This window comes from Dendropsophus ebraccatus, chromosome 15 (assembly GCF_027789765.1).
Source record: "Dendropsophus ebraccatus isolate aDenEbr1 chromosome 15, aDenEbr1.pat, whole genome shotgun sequence".
NCBI lineage: Eukaryota > Metazoa > Chordata > Amphibia > Anura > Hylidae > Dendropsophus > Dendropsophus ebraccatus.
In genome coordinates this window covers 5,299,308-5,321,552 of record NC_091468.1, presented here as the reverse complement: position 1 = coordinate 5,321,552, position 22,245 = coordinate 5,299,308, and the positions used below count along the sequence as shown (strand labels likewise).

Below are 22,245 nucleotides of genomic sequence, written 5' to 3'. Positions count from 1 at the left end.
CATTGTAATCTTCCTGTCATCATTATCAGATGACTGCTGAGATGTGATCCCTACAGGCCAAGAAACGTCAGACTCTGGGGAGCTCCGGTGTTCGGTGTGAGAGTGCCGGGTTTCAGGATTTATTATTTCTTTAGTTTTAGAAACATAGAAAATGATGAAATGTAAAATAAAACCACAATTTTAAAAATCTACAAAAATTATTTAAACTTTTTAATAAAAAAAAAAAAAAAAAAGTAAATTTATGGAGGATCTCGTCTCTCTATTACTCAGGCCTTGATTTCTCTTCCTATACCCAAACAGATTGGGGAGAAGCCCCCATGACTTGCAGATCAGGCAGCATGAAAGTTATGACAGGTTCCCTTTAAGGACGACATTGTTTAAGAGCAGGTTCCCTGGACTATTAGCACTAAGAGCACAAAAATATTTCGTAATTTTTCGGGGAAAAAAAAAAAATCAATAAAAAAATCAAACCCTGGACCAGATTGTTCAGTGCTTACCATTAGAGATGAGCGAACCTCAAGCACCCTCGTCCAAACCCAAACACTCTGCATTTGATTACTGGTGGCTGAAAAAGTTGCATGCAGCCCTGAGGATGCCTGGAAAACATGGATACAGTCATAGGCTACAGTCTGTATCCATGTTTTTCATCCTTAGGGCTGCATCCAACTTCTTCAGCCACGGGTAATAAAATGCAGAACGTTCGGATTCGGATGGGGATTATTGAGGTTCGCTCATCTCTACTTACCACTCCTGAGACTCCTAATGCTGAGCCCTGCTTACAATATCTTGAGGGTCACATCAGCAGGACCCCGGCATTAGAAACTTATGGCAGGACATGTCCATTGCCCAATATTACAATAATAATAATAATAATAATAATAATAATAATAATAATAATAATAATAATATACAGACATGATTTGTAATTGGAAAAATGGCACTAAAAATGCAATAAAAAATTGCATGTACTAACATACATTAAAATAAATCAACCAGTAAAGCTGCATAAAAAAGTAAAGCCAAAATAAAATACTGAAGATATTTCAGTTTTTTAAGTCGCCCCCTGACCCACCCCCAAAGAAAAGCCACACTAAAAAAAAATTGTGTTTGAAGGGAACTTAAATCCACAGTTTTGAAGGGAAAAAAAAAAAAAAAAAAAAAAGCAAGAAAATAATGATGATTTAGCTGCTTAGGTGAGCAAAGGGAAGAACTGGCAAGACTTTCACTTCTTCCTCCCTGCTGTATTTGGTGTGAAATCCACTGGGGATTTTTCCACAGAAAATGCAAAGCGTTAATGTTGTTTTACGATACCCTGAGGCTAAAGTCACAGACATCGTGGGAGATAAATAACACACTATTAATTCTCAGACAGGCTAAACTTATAAAGTCGAAACAGTATAAAGAATGGGACTGCTGGTGAACATGGCCGCTTTCTTCCAGAGACAGCGCCGCTCTTGTCTCTAGTTTGGTGCAGGTTCTGTAACTCAGTTCCATTGAAGTGAATGGAGCTTAATTGCAAACCACACCTGACCTGGAGAGTGGTGCTGTCTGTGGAAGAAAGTGGCCGTGTTTTTGTAGCGCTGCATAAGCCGGAGCTGGTCACCCTGAAGCTGACAATATCTCTCATGTAAATCCAACCCTCCGCTGCTCCAATAGCCTTCCTTTTTGTTAAATATGCAAATTAGGACACAGCGGCCATGGGGCACCCCCCTCAGCCCATTCACTGTCCACACCTACATGACTTTCATTGACAGCCTATTTGCCGGCCTCTCTCTTGTGTCACTGATATCAGCAACAGTGGGGTTGATTCACATAAGGATTAAGGTTACCAAATCTATTCAAAAGGGTTCTCCAGTGCTACAAAAACATGGCCGCTTTCTTTTAGAGATAACACGACTCTTGTCTCCAGTTCAGGTGCTGTTTGCAGTTGAGCTCCATTCACTTCAATGGAACTGAGCAGCAAAACCCCGCCCAGACTGGAGACAAGAGTGTTGCTGGACATGTTTTTGTAGTGCTGGATAACCCCTTTAACCGTGTGCTTGTTATACTGTGTCACATCATACTGACAGGTCTGCTTTAAAAGAGAAGTCTGGCACAGGGCAAAAAAAAATTGGAATTGGGGGTTGGGGAAACATAAAACGAGGTCGTATTCACCTGTCCCGGTGCCCATGCAGCGCTGTGTCCTGCTCCTGGAGCCCAGCCGGCTGTCTTCTTAGCTCCACTCCGGCTACATCAAGACCCGGCTAACGGATGCCACGCTTAGTCAGTCAGTGACTGGGGCCGGACACCGTTGTAGTCACTGATTGGCTGAGTGGGCTAAAAACCACCCACTTGTTTCGGCCGGGACGTAACCGGAACCCAGGAGAAGATGACACTCAGTAGGGTATGGGAGGCCAGTCATTCAGCACAATGCAGGCGCAGGGATAGGTCTTTTTTATTTTCTCCCCACTCCCTGCCCATGATGATTACCCCACGGACTCCTTTAGGAGGCAAGAAGCAGGTAGACCTTCTTTTTCCTATCTGTGCCCTAACTGCAGTGCCGGCACTAATGCACCGGCAGCGGCCCTGGTGTTCTGCGCCACTGGCTATAGGGAGATAATACATGCATGGGGCAGGGAGGAGGCCGAGCTAAGAGACACAAACATCTTTACATGTTATTTTACTTAAATTAAGATTTCTATTGAACTGATGGTCAGTATTATCTCAGACTTCACTGAGCGACCAAATAACCCCTGAACTCAATTACTGTAATTGACTGCTATGGCAATAAAAAGTGTTCCTAATGACTTCAGTCCTCATTGATTTTGTCACTAGCAGGTGGAATACTGATTAATGAAGCCCGATCCCTCCAGCATCTTCAGTCGGGATGAATTAAATATGATCATGCCCAAAGTTCTCTTAAGATCTATTATCACTATCTACAGTCTAAACGCAGAGGAGTGCATACTTCTAGACTTCTATGCCGGGCACGCCACCGCTCTTCTAATGAAGAACATTTAGGGAGAGATACAAGGAAATTGTAATTGCTGTTTTACTCATTTTGCTGCCACAAAATTCCTTTTACTCTAATCATAAGACTGTTCCATGTGACTATATTATATAATTATATATATATATATATATATATATATATATATTACTGGTGCAGGACTTGAACCATAGGACCGGTGCCAGGTAGAAGCCACCAGGCTTAGGGTACTGTTAAGGGGGAACTATCAGCAGGTTACACAAATCTATCCTGCTATGTACCTATTGAACAGGAGACGTGAGGAGGAAGGTATGTCTCTTATAGTATGTCTCTTATAGGATGTCTTTTACCTTCCTCCTCGGCACCACTACGGCGCAGTTAGTCGTGTTCTTCACCATTAGAATCACTGTTAGGAGCAATGTCCCCCCCATGGTGCTGATCCGGCCCCGGACGGCCCGCTGCATTTATTATCATTAGAAAGGGGGAGGCCGGCTGGGGTCGGATCAGCGCTATGTGGGCGGGCAGTACTCCTAATGGTCTCACCAGACTGTGGCGCACACGACTAACTGCATCGGAATGGTGCCAAGGATGAAGGTAAGAAACATACCTTACTCCTTGGCGTCTGCTGCTCAATAGAGAAATATCAGCAGGTTAGATTTTTTCCCCCTTTAAATAGATTCTCCACCGATGTCTCAGTGTCAGACCTGGCTATAGAGTACATACTCATGTTGTTGTCAGCACAAGGGCCTTCCCACTTGGCCAATCAGTTGTTGAGGCAGGACACGACTGTGGCCACTGATTGGCTGAGTGGGCACGTCCTTGTGCTGACATTTATGCAAGGAGGCGCCTCGCAGCAGGGAATGACACAGCATTAGTGGTAGGGAAGAGGGTAAGTATATTTTTTATTCAAAAAGAATTTCCCTTGTTTTCAGTAACAGCGCCCCTCTTGTCCTTAGTTTGTGTGTGGTATTGCAGCTCAGTTCCATTGTATTGAATAATGTTCAGGTGACGGGTGTATTAAATAATGTTCATGTGACAGGTGTATCACTGTTTTTGGAAGAAAGTAGCTGTATTTTTGTTATTCTAGAAGATAATCCCCTCCTAGAGACTAACAATTCCTTCCATATTTGTTATTACCTTCTCAGTCTCCTTCCCCAAGTTTTGTGCTTTCTGCAGAAGACACAGAAAACTGTTTGGGAGCTGTTCTGCTTGTCTCCCCCTCCTCCCCTTTTCCCTCTAAAACAGCCCATATGAACACCTTCCTTGCCGGCTGTTTGTGCACTATTATGCCTGGAAGGTTAGTTTGAGGTTAAATTGCTTATGACCGCAATGTGATGACAGAGTGTAGAGACAGCCGACCAGGAAGCTTATTACATGAGCCGACTGAGAGAGGAAAGGGGAGAGGAGGGGGAGACAAGGAGAACAGCTCACATATAGTTTTCTATGTCTTAAGACATCTCCGTATATTATAATTATGCCAGAACTTACTGTATGTAAATGTAAGCTAGAGCTAATGGAAAGTCGGTGATGTGCCAAATTATTGAAGAGGCCTCGGCATTGTTTTTTTATCAGTTTGCAGGTTCTATGACAGTGGCAGCAAGTTACACTAATGATCTGGTTGTGCGACTCGTGCGATCTGCAGCACGTTACCATGTAGCCCGAACCTCAACCTAGATGTGCAGCCAGAATACAAATAGAAACGATAGAACCCGTCTTTATGGAATGGGAGTCGTCTGTGTAGGTGCTGTATTACAGCTCTGCACAGATCATAGGTTGCACGCTCTATAATACATCCATGTGCAATACTTCTCATTAGCCTGGAATTAAACAATCGGTGTGCCTTGTTACCTGCTTTTGGTTTCCTCCGCTAGGCTGGCGGGCGATGTGCACCAGGGGATCATTATAATATAGACTGTCTACAGTGCTTTTCCCTTTACCTGGCCGCCACATACTTTCTCATTGCAGCTGGAGCTGTTCTGCCAGCACAGAATGTTCAATCCTTCACATCTTATGAGATGCATGTAATTTCTGCATTTGCTCGGTCTCCCGGCACAGGTACTGACTGCTAATAACAACAGATTAGGAATGTATGCGCCTCCAGCAGGACACGCACACAAGGTGATACTTTATGCTGCGAATGAATAGACCTTTGTTAGTCGGTCCTGTCTAGATGAGGGACAGGACATTTTTTCCCATTGAATGGAGCCTTTTGTAGTTCTGTTTCTGGTAACTAGTGCCATGTTATTAAAAGAGTGGTCCTGGGAGAACATGAAACTGTGTCAGAGAAAATCAAGACTATTCTTATGGGCGGCAGGTGGCCCATTTGGGGCGTTTAACATTGCGTATAGGTTTTTACTAAGTATTTTGGCCCTTGCATTTAAATGTATTTCTGTCTTTTACATCTCAGCCACTTATAAGCCGTGTAGAATAACATTGATATGTATGGAGCGTACATTGTAGGGTTCTAGTAGAGTAGAGAAGCCAATGTCTATGACGATACCAGGGTGTGAATAGTGGATTTCATCCTTGGGGACAGTTCTGTTATCGGCTGCTAGAATTACAGATGATCGAGGTGCCCTCCATGTCATCCATTCTGGAACCAAATATTAAACATTAATAGACATTTCTGAGGAGTCCGTGTTGACCGGCCATTTCCTATAGGAGTGGCAAAGAGCAGGCAGGCTGGGATTCAGCAGTGGCGGAGGAGCCAGACAGGTAAGTACTGTCATGTCCTGCACAGCCCTGGCGTCCTGGCTTAGTATGGATTCATCCTGGACAACCCCTTTAACCTAGTTTATATGTGCAGGATGTCTACATTCCTTATCAATGGGCCTTGGTCACTCAACTTTAAAGGGGTTGTTTGGCATTTTAAGAAAATTGCCGTAGCGCAGCCTGACCACTCTGTGGATCTTGCCAGTCCGGCAGTGATGACATCACCTACGTAATTTATTTTGCAGCCAATCACAGGACAATGATTACATGTACAGTACAAGACAACTGAAGCCACCTTGCTGATCGGCACTCGGTTGCTGTCTCCCATCCGGCTCTGTAAAAGGATTGTCCCTCATTGGATATTCCTAATACTATTATGGTTAAAGGGAAATTGTCAGCAAGTTACACGGATCTAATCTGCTAATAGCCCCCTATTGTGCACAGGGCACAGAGGAGGAAGGTTTGTCTCTTACCTTCTGCCTTTGCACTGTTCCCGTGCTGTTAGCAGTGTAATCCTTGGTCTGGAGCACCATTAGTAGCATTACCCTACCCCCAGAGCGTGGGCCAGCCTATTACATTGAATATAGGTGCTCTGAAGGCGGGGCAGTGCTCCTAACGGTGCTCCGGGCCAAGAATTACACAGATAACATCACAGGAACAGCGCCGAGGTGGAAGGTAAGAGACATATGTTCCTCCTCGGTGCCCTGTGCACAATGAAACTAAACTACTCTAGATCCCTTTTACTTACAGGATTATATTTATTTATTTTGGGGGGGGGACCTTCTAAACTTTCAGAATTCTTAATTGAGTCGTGAAGGTTTATCTGTCTCTTCATGTAATGTTACACTGAATGCTGCTCCTTCTGGGCCATGACATCCCCCATCCAGTGTCCCGTTACATGGACATACAGTATATTGATGCTTGCACAGTCTGGCAGGTTTGAGAGCAGTCGTTGGATTTGCCTGTTCCAATCATCCCAGGTCTCCTACAGAATATGGGTTTGTACCAGGCAGGAATATTGAAGATGTTAGAATTTCTTTCTTTACCCCTTAAGGTCAAAGCCAATTTTCATTTTTTGCACTTTTGTTTTTTCCACTTTATGTTTAAAGGCCAAATAACTTGCATTTTTTCACCAAGAGACCCATATGAGCCCTTATTTTTTGCAAACCAATTTTACTTTGCAATGACAGGCATTATTTTTCCATAAAATATGCAGCGAAACCAGAAAAAAATCCTTTGCGCTGTCAAATTCAAAAAAACAAAACAGAATTTGTTTGGATTTCAGGGAGTTTTGCATTTATGCCATTCGCCCTTGGGTAAAACTGACTTGATATCCATGTTCCTCAAACCGTAACGATTACAACGATATGTAACATGTATAACTTTTCTTTCATGTGATGGCTTTTAAAAAATTCAAACCATTGCTAATGGAGGCGCTCCTCGGCTGCAGATATCAGCCGGGAGCAGCACCGTTCAGAGCGGGGTCCCGGCGGGACCCCTCTCCGAACTCCCCCCGTGGCACCATGACGTACCAGGTACGTCATAGGTCGCTAAGGGGTTAAAGGGAAAGTGTCCCCAGAATTATTTTATAACATATATATATATATATACATATATATATATATATAGTAAAATGGAAAATTTGAAAAAAATATCTTAAAAAAATAAATTTAAGAATTTATTATAAAGAACTGGAAAAAAAAAGTGGAGACGTTTGTCTTTTACTAAATGCTGTAAAGTGGGAGCCTAAGCCGCCTGTAAAACTCTCGAGTGTTTTCATCAGACAAGCTTCTCAATATAAGCTAAAAGAAAGTAATGGACAAAGTAACCGTTCTATAAAGCCACAAGGACAGTGTAAAACCCTGAGAAGCTGCAACTTAATAGACACTTTACAGTATTTCCACCTTCATGTATTATCGGCCTCTTAGATCTAAAATAACTTGTTCCTATACATAGACAGCTAAGAGCTTGGTAAAAACAAACACGTCCAATATCCAGTTTGGATGAAATCTAAGTATAGATCTTAATGCCATTAAGACCTTATAAGTAGGCATGCATTATTAATAATGCTGCACAATAACATCGCAAAGGACCAAAGAATTCTAATCATTCTCTAATGAGATGAAAAGAAAAAATTACTTGGGTTCTTTGTTAAATTTTAAAGATTTAAAGGAAACACAACCTAATTTACTGGGCGCAGAACAGAAGGATCTAATAAGTAGATGATTTCATTCTATTCTGTTGGAATTGATCTTTTTCTATACGGTATAAATCCATTTGCAATAAAAGAGCCTTAATGGAAGCTTCATTGGAAGAAGAAAACTATTAAAAATGGATACTCCATGTTATAGATGTACTGTGGATGGGCCGGTGCATGAAGTCTATTATAATGCCCTTAGAAATACCCCCCCACACACACACACTTCCCAGCCAGGGGAGGCACAACTAAGTGTTCAGTGAATTGGTGAATTGTTGATAACCACCAATTAGATGGCAGCTTTGGTATTGTTTTGGCCAAAGCTTTATAATGGTACTTTGAAATCATTGGAAATTGTGGCTCTTGGCTTAAAGAGGACCTGTGGTCGAGTCTTACATCACTATGTAGTCTCAGATGTCCTGATTTTAAAGCCCCTATTACATGGAGCGACGGAGAGGAGCTGTCAGCGTTTGCCTGCTCCTCTTTCCCCGCTTGCTGCCGGCGCTATTACACGCGTCGTCAGCGAGCGGGTGAGTACAGAGGGGCCACAGTGAGCTGCAGGGGGCTTTCCGGGTGATCTCTTGATTATCCGGCAGCTCATAGCAGATAGCAGTGGTCTGATGCCGCCGCTCCTATTCCACGGAGCAACGGCAGCAGATCACTGCTATATTAGTCATTTGTCTTTTAACATCGTCCATGTCGGCTGATTGTTGCCTTTTTGATTACACGAGCCAAAAGGGCCAATATCGGCCGATAATCGTTTAGTGTAATAAGGCCTTAAAGGGGTTATCCAGCGCTATGAAAACATGGCCACTTTCTTCCAGAGACAGCACCGCTCTTGTCTCCAGCTTGGGCGGGTTTTTGCTGCTCAGTTCCATTGAAATGAATGGAGCCTCACTGCAAACTGCACCTGAACTGGAGACAAGAGTCGTGTTGTCTTGAAAGAAAGTAGCCATGTTTTTGTAGCACTGGATAACCCCTTTAACCCATTTTCTTTCAGTCCCCCTTATCTGTGGAGATAGTGGCTACCACAGAAGTGGGTCACAACAGTAACAGTCTCAGCAACATTTAATACTGACATAAATTTGGTAGACCGCATATATGTATAAAATATTACACGCTTGGGGAATGTATCAAATATAGACACAATTAGACTGCCAATGCGTAGGCGGCATATAGCCTGCACCAAGATGTGACATGAATAAGGAAAAATAATATCTCTTACATAAACCTATAATAAACATTAGAGATGAGCGAACCGGGTTCAGGTTCAATTTTATCCGAACCCGAACAATCGGCATTTGATTAGCGGTGGCTGCTGAAGTTGGATAAAGCCCTAAGGCTATGTGGAAATCATGGATATAGTCATTGGCTGTATCCATGTTTTCCAGACAACTTTAGGGCTTTATCCAAGTTCAGCAGCCACCGCTAATCAAATGCCGATAGTTCGGGTTCGGATAAAATTGAACCCGAACCCGGTTCGCTCATCTCTAATTATAAACATTAGAGATGAGCGAACCGGGTTTGGGTTTGAGTCCAGCCGAACCCAAGCGTTCGGCATTTGATTAGCAGTGGCTGCTGAACTTGGATAAAGCCCTAAGGCTATGTGGAAATCATGGCTATAGTCATTGGCTGTATCCATGTTTTCCAGACAACCTTAAAGCTTTATCCAACTTCAGCAGCCACCGCTAATCAAATACCGAACGTTTGGGTTTGGATCGACCCGAACCCAGTTCGCTCATCTCTAATAAACATATAAGATTCCCCTCCCTTTACCGCTCTCTTACCCCAGATCTTGGTTGAACATCACGGACATGTCAATTATACAAACTATGTGACTATGTAAAAGTATTGTAATAAGCCTAAGAGGGGAAGAAAACAGGTAAAACAGGTAAAATTTATATGGAACAAAGGGTTCTTGGCGCCAAGATAAATAACTAAATTCAAATAATAATGATAGAAAACGAATGTCTGCCTACAAGTATATATATATATATTTCTAGAGCTGGGTTCTGCCTTCTATTATATACCGTAATGTTCACCACTGGAACCTTCTGAACGTGCTGACCCTGAAATGCTTTACCGTTTGAGCCTTCAGTAGCAATAACATATTGATTTTAAAAGGAAAATCAATAATGTGTTGAACCTGTAGCCCTAAAATCTGAATTTATGCTGTGATTGAGTTAAAAGTCTGGAAAATGTCACACGGGGGGATTAACTAGGTATTTCCGATTTGGCTGAAACCTGCCAACACCGAGGATTTGGCTGCCACTAATAATCGAGAATATAGCATAAATGGATGGAAGAAGAAAACAGAAAAAGACCTTGTACCGTGAGCAATCCTTACATGTGGCCGTAAACCTCGTCACCAGAGATGTAGCTAAAAACCGAGCGCGTAAAGGTTAATTACTATACAAAAAGATCTAGACCCCGGCTAATAATATGTCTTTAAACTAATGTTAAATCAATAAGGGCAAGAGAGTTAGAAAAGTAGCTGAACACTTCCTTATGAACAATCACTTTCTAAGCGGAACAACACGTAACTTTCCAACTACGCAGCAAAACTGTGAAATGCTCCGGGAAGTTGGCGCTTTGCCAGTTCAGGTCTGTCAAGTCGGTGGCAAAGTCAAGGAAAATAACTCGACTAAGTTAAGGAAGGAAAGTTGAAATCCAGTGAACAAAATGTAGAGAGAAAGACGACTCCTGTAGGGTATATCAACGGGCCGGCAAGAGAGGCAAAGACCGAAATAAAACTTATCGAATGCATATTTATTTCATCATACATATTATAATAAAACCTGTACATGAGAGGTAGAGATATTAGTATTCTAGGGATATGTTCACACAACATACTATTTTTTAAAAGAACGACTGTTGTTTTCCATTAAAACAACGGCCGTTCTTTTAATACTCCAACAATATGCATTGAGGTCAGTGCAACAATGTATTGAACAATTGCCATCATTTCTAGCACCAAATGGAAACCAACGGCCGTTGTTTTGAGAGCCAAATGAAAAGCAATGCCCTTTTATTTCTTTTCAAAAATAGTATGTTGTGCGAACATAGCCTGTATGTGTGCCCAAGTGATCAGCTCTGTAAGGCAAACCCACCACCACCACCATTACCCCCGATATAGGAGAACTGTCATATACTCAGAACTAGAGGACTCTCCCCATAAAAATGCCAAAACTTACAATCTATTATAACAAATTAACTAAATGCAATAAAATTATGGTGAATAGTTTGTATGTTGTTATGTTTTTTTCTTATTACAGTACCGGTTCTAGTCGATCAATCTTTATAATGCAATCCACTGTTAGAGACAAAGATGGCTATGGCTGTATCCCAGTTTTCCAGGCGGTCCTCCGGCTGTATCCACCCGCTGCACGGAGCGGGCAGACAGCAGGAATCGGACGCCGAGAGTTCAGGTTCATACGAACCCGAACCTCAGCAGGTTCGCTCATCTCTAGTTGAAACCCACTAATAGGTATCACCTACCAGAGGGGGAAAGATTACATATTTAATGTTTAAAGGGAATCTGTCAGCTGGAATTTACATTCTAAATAGCTGGGGCAGGGAGACCCATGATACTGTTTATATATACAGCTCTGCTTCTATAACATAAAAAAATGCTTCTATTCTCTGATACAAAGAGTCAAAGAGGCCTTTCTTAGCTCCTGATTTGTTTTAAGCGGAAACGTTTTCCCCGCCCTCCCTGCATGATTGACACTTGAAAGGGTTGGGGAGGGGGGGGGGGGAAGGTGTTACAGCTGGCTGCTCTTCAGGAGCTCCGGAAAGCCTCTTTCACTCTTCTTATTATATAATAAAAATATTTTTCTACAATCTGGAAGCACAAACAGATATGTGAAAGGTACCATGTGTCTCCTTGTCCTAAAAGCTATATAACAGCTTCACCAGTTAGGATTGTGAATTACAGCTGACAGATTCCCTTTAACTCCAGTATAGCTTCATTTTACACTGTTTATGCAGGATTAGAAAACCATAGCAACTTTTAAAGAGGAACAGCGCTGCTCTTGTCCTCAGTTTGTGGGTGGTATTGCAGCTGAGTTCGGTTGAAGTGAACCGAGTCGTATAACCATGCAGAAGAGTGGCTCTGTTCTTGTGCAGGCAGAGCTTCAGCCTTGGTTTTTAGAAGATGTATTACTGACTCCTTCAGTTTTCTTCTAGCGGTAATACAACACGCTGATGGGGAACTGGCTGATGCACCCCGTGTCCATCTGATAGAAGAACAATGATATCCTAAACTATAGGAGACTTCGAGATCATGATAATTCCTGTACTGTATTTCTATGGGGCACCTAGAAATGAACAAAAGAAAAATAATAATTATAATAATGGGGGGGGGGGGGGGGGGGGGGTAAGCGCTATCGCTGTGTCCTCTATGGCCTCTCGTCAGCCTCTACCTTTGCCGTTCATGTTTGGACACGTGATTGTGTTATCTGATAATTCTGCTTTCCAGCTGTGTTTCATGTCACTGTGTACAAATCATGAAGCCACATTGTTTATGATCATAGACCTTGAGCTGATGCTGGGAGTGTGTGGCTAAGCAGCCTCCGTATCATGCTCCGCGGATGAAGGTCATCTATGAGCCTCGCTAAATAGGCATGCACTGTTTATTCAAGCTCTGACTACTGAAGCATATAATAAAGTTTTGGTGATTTCAAACCTGCTGTCTCAGCTGATGCCGCAGGAATATGTCTCTTTATAGCAGCTTTACTTACTTTTTTTTTTCGCTCCTTTAAAAAAATGTGAAATCATTTTTTAACCTTCTTTGCCTTACAATATATTACTTTATGGTATATGTGGGGAAAAAAATAATATATATATATATATATATATATATATATATATATATATTCCATTCCTTTATTATTATTATTATTATTATTATTATTATTATTTAATAAATATACAATTTTTAAAAAATTATTATGTTTGTGTAATTACTTTATTATTTATCTATTTGTTTATGTTTTTCACATAACAGGAAACTTAAAATGCTATTCTTAAAGGGAACCTGTGGTCATTTATTGGCTATGTTTAACAAAAAAAAAAAAAAAAAAAGAGGAAAGGCGGACGCTTTTTCTGTTTGAAATAATGTCCGTTATTGCTGCATTTTGATTGACCTCAATGCAATGCACTGAAGTTAATGGAATGGCGGACGTCCAATGCACACAATGTATGAAATGAAGGATGTTGTCTGCGTTGACGTCAGAATAATGATCATGACAATTTTTTTTGGATGTCATTTGCAAACAATGGACGGTATTTTTAAGTCGGTCACGCACAGTTTTTCTTTTTTCACCTTCCTTTTAGGCTATGTTCACACTACGTAAAGAGACCGGCCATTCCGCGACACGGCTGGGTCACAGAACGTCCGGTCTCTGCACAGATCATCCCGGCCGGTAGTTAAGTACCGGCCGGATGATCTTTTCACGGCACACAATGAAGCAAGTGGCCGGAGCCGCTCGCTTCATTGTGTGAACTGACAGGTCTTTCTGCGCCCGCCATTCACTGAATCGCGGCTGCAGAAAACTGACATGTCCCGGCTGGAGCGTATACTATCCCATAACAGATAAGGCAATGTTCCACTCCGCATAAAGTACGGCTGTTGTTGCCATTAGCAACAACGGCCTTACTTTTACGTAGTGTGAACAAAGCTGTTTTTACTATTAAATTTAATGGACTTTTCAATTAAAGACAAAGGGCGATCAGTCCACCTAACCCAGAATAATAGACGGACAGCCGTCACTGCACTGACAGGCGTCCAAACAGCCAAATGACGGACATAATTTTTTCTTTCAAAAACAGACAGGAAACAAATGTGGGAACATAGCTTTACAAAGGAGTTTAAAGGGGTTGCATAGCCTTTAAAGGGGTTCTCCGGGCTTATAAAACAGGCCCACTTTCTACCAGAAACAGCACCACTCCTGTGCTCAGTTTGGGCGTGGAGGTCCTGCAGCTCATTTCTATTGAAGGGGAGACGCTGTTTATGCAAGAAAGTAGCTGTACATTTTCTAATCCTGGATAATTCCTTTCAAGCATATCCCCCTGCAGACCAGTGGTGGGCACAGAGCGGAATGAAGAGAACCAATGCATATGTATTGCTCCTACTTCACTCCGTCTATGCGTAGATGGGTATGGAGACCCTTCTTCTCCCTAGGGAGTGGGTTATAAAGATGGCACCCCTATATATTGGGCAGTTATGGCATACCTTGTCTTATCGTTATATAATGCGATATATTCACCACTTGCAGTACATGCCGTGATTCTCCTGGCAGTGTCTCCACAGGTCTGATGATTCTTCTTATCTCCTCACTGTGTGACCTAACCTTCATGGCTTACAACAATATTAAGTGTACAGCCAGACAGAAGGAGTCGCAGGAACACACAGCTGCCTCCCTGGAGCCCTGAAAATTATTTTTTAACCTTGACATTTGGCAGCATAGAGACTCGGTCTGACCCCTTTTTTTGATTATCTGCGTTAAAAACGTATCCACCAAAACCTCACAAGAAGCAGATTCACCTCAACCAGCTGGTGTTCCGTCAGGAAGAAAAACATTTATCACACCTGGAAGTCAGTGTGTTCTTGAGGCCATGGATCTTTTTTTGACCTTTAACTTTTGGTTACATATCTAGCTTTTTTATTTTTTTCCTCTTACTTTTTTTTTTTTTATAACTCCTGTAGAAAAAAATATATCTATCTATCTATATAATTATTTTATGTTATATATTTTTATTATTATTTTATTTAATCTTTACCACTCTTTCTGCTCTAAGCCTTGCTAGACAGGAAAGGTTGTTTAGTGTTAAGTCCAGAGCCTTAATTTCCCCTTAAATTATTTGTAAATAATAATAATAATAATTGCATTATTATTATTATTATTATTATTATTATTATTATTATTATTATTATTATTATTATTATTATTATTATTATTGTTGTTGTTGTTGTTGTTATTATTAATTATTATTATTTTTTTAATGAATTGAATTTTAATTCCTGCTTTATTTGTTGCAAAAAATAATAACAAATTGTTTTATATTTGGACTAATTGATTGTGGTTTTGTATCCTTTAAAGAATGCATTATAATTGAACATTTTATAATTTTACTTTTTTTCCCCCCTGCAAGGTGACCTATACATTGGAGGTGTTGCCAAAGAAATGTACAAAACGTTGCCAAAGCTCGTCCATGCCAAGGAAGGATTCCAGGGCTGCCTTGCTTCTGTTGATCTGAATGGACGTCTTCCAGACTTGATCTCAGATGCTCTTTTGTGTAATGGGCAAATAGAAAGAGGATGTGAAGGTACATATGATTATTTTAACCAGACTTCCTCTACAGTTGGCAGTAGGTCAATCAGAGTCAGCCAGTCAGTTTGTCTTCTACTTATATCATCTCTATACATCTTAGAATGAAGCAGTTATTTCTAATACACAGTCCATACAAGATTTTATTCTCTATATTTTATCAGTTCTTTTCACTGAAATTTTAATGTTTAATTATTGTGCCAATATTTAGAATTTATTGTTATGTTTTTGTTTTCCTGTTTTCATTATTTTAATATTTTTTTATTTACGTGATGCTTATGCTTGTTTATATCATGTTGCTGATTTTGTTGTTTATTTTCCACATTATCATCGCTCCATGTTACTGTCATACATCATGGTTTTTATATTTTCATTTCAATTGTTTTCCTTCATTTAAAAAATAAATTTATTTTCCGTATGTCTGAATAGTTGTTTTTATTTTATACCATGTCATCTTTTGTGTTTAGTTTAGACCGACCTTCTTGGCAATATGAAAGTGTTATTATACAAATTACAGTCATTAATTTAAACGAAAGGCCATTATTTGCTGTAAAATTACGTCTGTTGAATAAAAACGAGGGTCATAGGGTCAAAAAATAATTCGTTATTTCATTTACACAAGTTTAAAAAGGGAGCAGAGAGAGCAATCTGGAAGAGTATTACATGTCGCCTGTATACAGAACATGACTGGGGCTAAAGGTCTGTGAGCGTGAACCAATAGGGACCGCCTACTGAGTGATGTCAGAGAAGGAGGTGGGGTTTTGGCGACTACTGCAGTGCAGCCCAGCAATAATCTGATTTTTTTTTTATGCTATAGAACTATAAGACACAGAGAACTTTTAATCCACCATAACAAAACAAACTAAATATCGTCAACTGCTTTGACATTTTAAATTAATCATTTTATGGGAGGTAGACCCTATTATGGCAATATAGTTTTTAGGCTATGTTCACACATTGTCTTCTTTAGGCAAAAAATGGCCGTTGTTTGATAATTACAGCTGATAATAATAATCCCTCTTGACGGCCATCATTGTAAAATAACAGCTGTTACAGTATTTTGCCTAAAAATACATTGCAAAAACAGCCTAACATATGAAAAATTATAAATACTATAAGACATAAAGGGGAATCATCAGGCTAAGGCCATGTTCACACTATCTATAACACCGGCCGTTCCGTGATCTTGCTGGGTCACAGAACGGCCGGTGTTACTGAAGATTACCCGGCCGATACTGCAGTACTGACCAGATGATCTTCACTTCTGCTGAATTCGGATGCAGTTTTTTGCCTGGCCACTAGGGATCCTGGTCTGAGTGTATACTATGTGTATGTATATATGTATTATGTGTATGTACAGTATATATGTACTATGTGTATACACTCTGGCCATGATTCCATAGACGTCAGCACAATGTTAGTTTCATATTAATCACGGCCGTTGTTTTAAATCGGCAACAACGGCCATGATTAATATGAATCTTACGTAGTGTGAACATAGCCTAAGATGGATATCAGGCTATATGGACGTCTTTTTATGTGATCATAAAAGACGGACATTTGGACATTTTTCACGTAAAAAAAAAAAAAGACGTGGGAACAAAGCCTTAAAGTGTTCTGGTAAAATATGAGTTGTGATTGGTTGCAATGGGCAACAACAATAATCTCACTGTAGGCCAGCACCATAAACCTACCCCATAATGCTCCATGGCAACAGAAAGGACAGATAGTGAAATCTTTCATCCAGAGATGGGGAGAGTTGAAGTATTTTCATATGCATTTACTTATTATAGTGAGGGGCAATAACAATGTTTCAAGAATCCATTTAGCTGTCCGAGCGGCCTCTCTGTGACATGAAAATAACAAGGCGGTCACTGTGGCTCCTCAGAGTCAAAAAAATCTATTTTAACCCCGTAAGCGGCATGAGGCTCTGTCCTGTAAATCAAAAATAAAATCTCTTACTGGAGTTGAGAAATAGATTTGATTTTCCTATTGACCGCAGACTTTTGACAAGGCTAATAGAATATAAAAGAAACGGTAAATTATTTACAGCGCATGAATATTATTTTAAAAAAGTAAATTCACTTTATAGTTCAATCGCTTATTAGATTTTGGGGAGGAACAGGTAACCTATACTGTGTGGAAACAGAAAAGGTCACAGAGTACAGGGGAGTATAGGGAGGAGGACTGGAAATATCAGAAAAAAGAAGTCGTATAATAGAGGTCAAACATTCTAGCTGAGAGTGTCAATCATAAGTGACAAGAGAATAATATATTTTATCTGAATTATTGTGGGCAATAATATGGGTTAATAAGTATACTTTTTCATAATCCAATGTGAAATAAAGCATGCTTGCAATTTACTTTTTTTTATTATTCCATTTGCTTTATTACAAAGCTATATACAAAGCTGTATCCAGGTCCAGTCTCCTGAAGGCAGCTATATAACAGCTATACTTACTGTATCCAGGTCCAGTCTCCTGAAGGCCACTATATAACAGCTATACTTACTGTATCCAGGTCCAGTCTCCTGAAGGCTGCTATATAACAGCTATACTTACTGTATCCAGGTCCAGTCTCCTGAAGGCAGCTATATAACAGCTATACTTACTGTATCCAGGTCCAGTCTCCTGAAGGCAGTTATATAACAGCTATACTTACTGTATCCAGGTCCAGTCTCCTGAAGGCTGCTATATAACATCTATACTTACTGTATCCAGGTCCAGTTTCCTGAAGGCTGCTATATAACAGCTATACTTACTGTATCCATATCCAGTCTCCTGAAGGCTGCTATATAACAGCTATACTTACTGTATCCAGGTCCAGTTTCCTAAAGGCCACTATATAACAGCTATACTTACTGTATCCAGGTCCAGTCTCCTGAAGGCTGATATATAACAGCTATACTTACTGTATCCAGGTCCAGTCTCCTTAAGGCTGCTATATAACAGCTATACTTACTGTATCCAGGTCCAGTCTCCTGAAGGCAGCTATATAACAGCTATACTTACTGTATCCAGGTCCAGTCTCCTGAAGGCAGTTATATAACAGCTATACTTACTGTATCCAGGTCCAGTCTCCTGAAGGCTGCTATATAACATCTATACTTACTGTATCCAGGTCCAGTTTCCTGAAGGCTGCTATATAACAGCTATACTTACTGTATCCATATCCAGTCTCCTGAAGGCTGCTATATAACAGCTATACTTACTGTATCCAGGTCCAGTTTCCTGAAGGCCACTATATAACAGCTATACTTACTGTATCCAGGTCCAGTCTCCTGAAGGCTGATATATAACAGCTATACTTACTGTATCCAGGTCCAGTCTCCTTAAGGCTGCTATATAACAGCTATACTTACTGTATCCAGGTCCAGTCTCCTGAAGGCAGCTATATAACAGCTATACTTACTGTATCCAGGTCCAGTCTCCTGAAGGCAGTTATATAACAGCTATACTTACTGTATCCAGGTCCAGTCTCCTGAAGGCTGCTATATAACATCTATACTTACTGTATCCAGGTCCAGTTTCCTGAAGGCTGCTATATAACAACTATACTTACTGTATCCATATCCAGTCTCCTGAAGGCTGCTATATAACAGCTATACTTACTGTATCCAGGTCCAGTTTCCTGAAGGCCACTATATAACAGCTATACTTACTGTATCCAGGTCCAGTCTCCTGAAGGCTGATATATAACAGCTATACTTACTGTATCCAGGTCCAGTCTCCTTAAGGCTGCTATATAACAGCTATACTTACTGTATCCAGGTCCAGTCTCCTGAAGGCAGCTATATAACAGCTATACTTACTGTATCCAGGTCCAGTCTCCTGAAGGCTGCTATATAACAGCTATACTTACTGTATCCAGGTCCAGTCTCCTGAAGGCCGCTATATAACAGCTATACTTACTGTATCCAGGTCCAGTCTCCTGAAGGCCGCTATATAACAGCTATACTTACTGTATCCAGGTTCAGTCTCCTGAAGGCCGCTATATAACAGCTATACTTACTGTATCCAGGTCCAGTCTCCTGAAGGCAGCTATATAACAGCTATACTTACTGTACCTAGTTCCAGTCTCCTGAAGGCAGCTATATAACAGCTATACTTACTGTATTCAGGTCCAGTCTCCTGAAGGCTGCTATATAACAGCTATACTTACTGTATTCAGGTCCAGTCTCCTGAAGACAGATATATAACAGCTATACTTACTGTATCCAGGTCCAGTTTCCTGAAGGCTGCTGTATAACAGCTATACTTACTGTATCCAGCTTCAGTCTCCTGAAGGCTGCTATATAACAGCTATACTTACTGTATCCAGGCCCAGTCTCCTGAAGGCTGCTATATAACAGCTATACTTACTGTATCCATGTCCAGTCTCCTGAGGGCAGCTATATAACAGCTATACTTACTGTGTCTAGGTCCAGTTTCCTGAAGTCTGCTATATAACAGCTATACTTACTGTATCCAGGTCCAGTCTCCTGAAGGCTGCTATATAACAGCTATACTTACTGTATCCAGGTCCAGTCTCCTGAAGGCTGCAATATAACAGCTATACTTACTGTATCCAGGTCCAGTCTCCTGAAGGCTGCTATATAACAGCTATACTTACTGTATCCAGGTCCAGTCTCCTGAAGGCAGCTATATAACAGCTATACTTACTGTATCCAGGTCCAGTCTCCTGAAGGCTGCTATATAACAGCTATACTTACTGTATCCAGGTCCAGTCTCCTGATGGCAGCTATATAACAGCTATGCTTACTGTATCCAGGTCCAGTCTCCTGATGGCAGCTATATAACAGCTATACTTACTGTATCCAGGTCCCGTTTCCTGAAGGCAGCTATATAACAGCTATACTTACTGTATCCAGGTCCCGTTTCCTGAAGGCTGCTATAAAAAAACAACTTTACTTACTGTATCCAGGTCCTGGATACAGTAAGTATAGCTGTTATGTAATGAAAGTAAATTGCAAACATGCTTTATATCACATCTACTATTGAATTAAATTTCAAAAGTTATAAAGACATCAACACTTTAAGGTAATTGCACAATGTTCCAGTACCAGGATCCCCAGTGATCAAGTGTGATTTTAGATGAGCGTATTTACAGTTCAGGTTGGCAAAACCCTAAACACTCTGCATTTTACTCCTGGTCGCTGGACAAGATGGATGCTGAATAGAGATGAGCGAACCTGGAGCAGCTGGAGCCCATCTGAACCCAATCGTTCGGCATGTGATTAGCGGTGGCTGCTGAAGTTGGATAAAGCCCTAAGGCTATGTGGAAATCGTGGATATAGTCATTGGCTGTATCCATGTTTTCCAGACAACCTTAGAGCTTTATCCAAGTTCAGCAGCCATGGCCAATCAAATGCCGAACAATTGGGTTTGGATGGACTCCAGCTGCTCCAGGTTCGCTCATCTCTAATACCAAGCGTTCATGGGTTTTGTGAACCCAAATGTACTGTAAATTTGCTTTTCTCTAATCTCTGGGGGGACCTAATGGTTCTGTATGTGTTCAGTTTCCCTGTAGCGCCATCAGGGGGGAATCCAAGCATTACATTGTTTCTTTGATAATAATCTGTTGTTTTGTACCAGGTAACAAGGGCAAAGATTTACTATACTATAATTCATCATTTGTGGCAAAAACTGGATTGAGTTTAATATTAAGCGTTTCAGATACTTTTTACACCCATTTCTTCTACATTCTCGTAGAGAGGCGAGGCTTTGATATATAAGGGTTTAGCTTAAGATGCGGCCAAATAAAGAAGGAACATGGGGGATTAGTCAGTCTATATTTCTAAGATATTCTAAGATATTATCAGAAACGCTTGTACATGTGAAATATGTTTAATATTACATAATACCCCAGCTTAGACCTGCTTCTCTGACAGCAGATGTAGATACCCGTGCTGCCAGCTTCCGGACTCGGATCACACAGCATTGTATACACACCTTGTCTGCTGCTCGGGGATCCGGCGTCTTCAGTAAAAAGCATCTTTATTCCAGGGTGTCAGTGTCGTAGAGATGAGTCCATGACACTGTCCGCAGTCCCTACTCTCCGGCCACCCCTGTATCTTCAGGGCGGCCCCCACTGTCAATCGTGGCAGTGGTCTGAAGATACAGCGGTGGACAGAGAGACGGGCGGGCTGAGGCTGTGCGGGGCGGACGCTGACACTATCACAGACATAGACCTCTGTCAGCCCGGGATAAAGATGCTGTTTTCCGAGGATGCTGGATCACAGAGCTTTGCCAGAGGTATAAATGCATTTATCTTATGATCGGTGTCTTGAAACTGGTGGCACAAATATATATGCACTTTTCCTTTAATAAAAACCACCCTTTAAAGTGACACTGCCCCCCCCCCCCCTTACTCTTGCTTCCCTTCATCGGTTAACAGTGTCACCTAGGCAGGACCCCATGGGCCGTCTGGGGAGAAGACCCAACTTCCATCTTCCACTCTATGTCCTCCGCACATAGAGTAACGGGGTGACAGTATCACTATAAGTAAACAACATCTTGAAGCCATGACATGTATCCACTACTATGAGTCTAGAAGAGAAGGGTCTTTGAAAGATACCCTATTAGCGAGTCTTGAAGAATGCTTCTTGTAGACCGGACTATCCCTTTAGCTCCGGTATGTGTTAGGTAGATAAATCACATAACATAACACATAGTTGTCCCTTCCACATGGATTTGCCATAACTATTATATATTTACTTCGTAGTAATCACAATTCACATCATCGATAACGAAGAAGAAGAAGAAAAACCAATGAGACCGAAGAGCGGCTGCGAGATTTATTCTCCACTGACATTTCATTCCCTCTCTATTCTTCCCCAGGTTCACATCTAGGCTGTTTCCGAGTTTCATGGTTCAATGGGCAATATTGCCAATCAATATGATTAAATAACAGAAAGAAATTGAAAAGTCAACCCTTCATATGATTTACCATTGATTTTTTTCTTTTTAACCATACAGTAGCCATATGCTTTTGTTTGTCCATCTTTTCTATCCGTACTAGAGTAGTTCCGGGTAACT

At 41.0% G+C, this 22,245-nt stretch overlaps 1 protein-coding gene across 10 annotated transcripts in view; it reads left to right on the top strand.

Annotated features, from left to right (window-relative positions):
- Positions 1-22,245, top strand: part of NRXN1 (neurexin 1) — a 1,072,395-nt gene that overhangs the window by 593,646 nt on the left and 456,504 nt on the right. For all 10 annotated transcript variants that reach the window (XM_069954855.1, XM_069954851.1, XM_069954854.1 and 7 more), the window contains one exon: positions 15,033-15,206. In XM_069954855.1, coding sequence (XP_069810956.1) covers positions 15,033-15,206 — 174 coding nt within the window. The remainder of the gene's footprint in view (positions 1-15,032; positions 15,207-22,245) is intronic.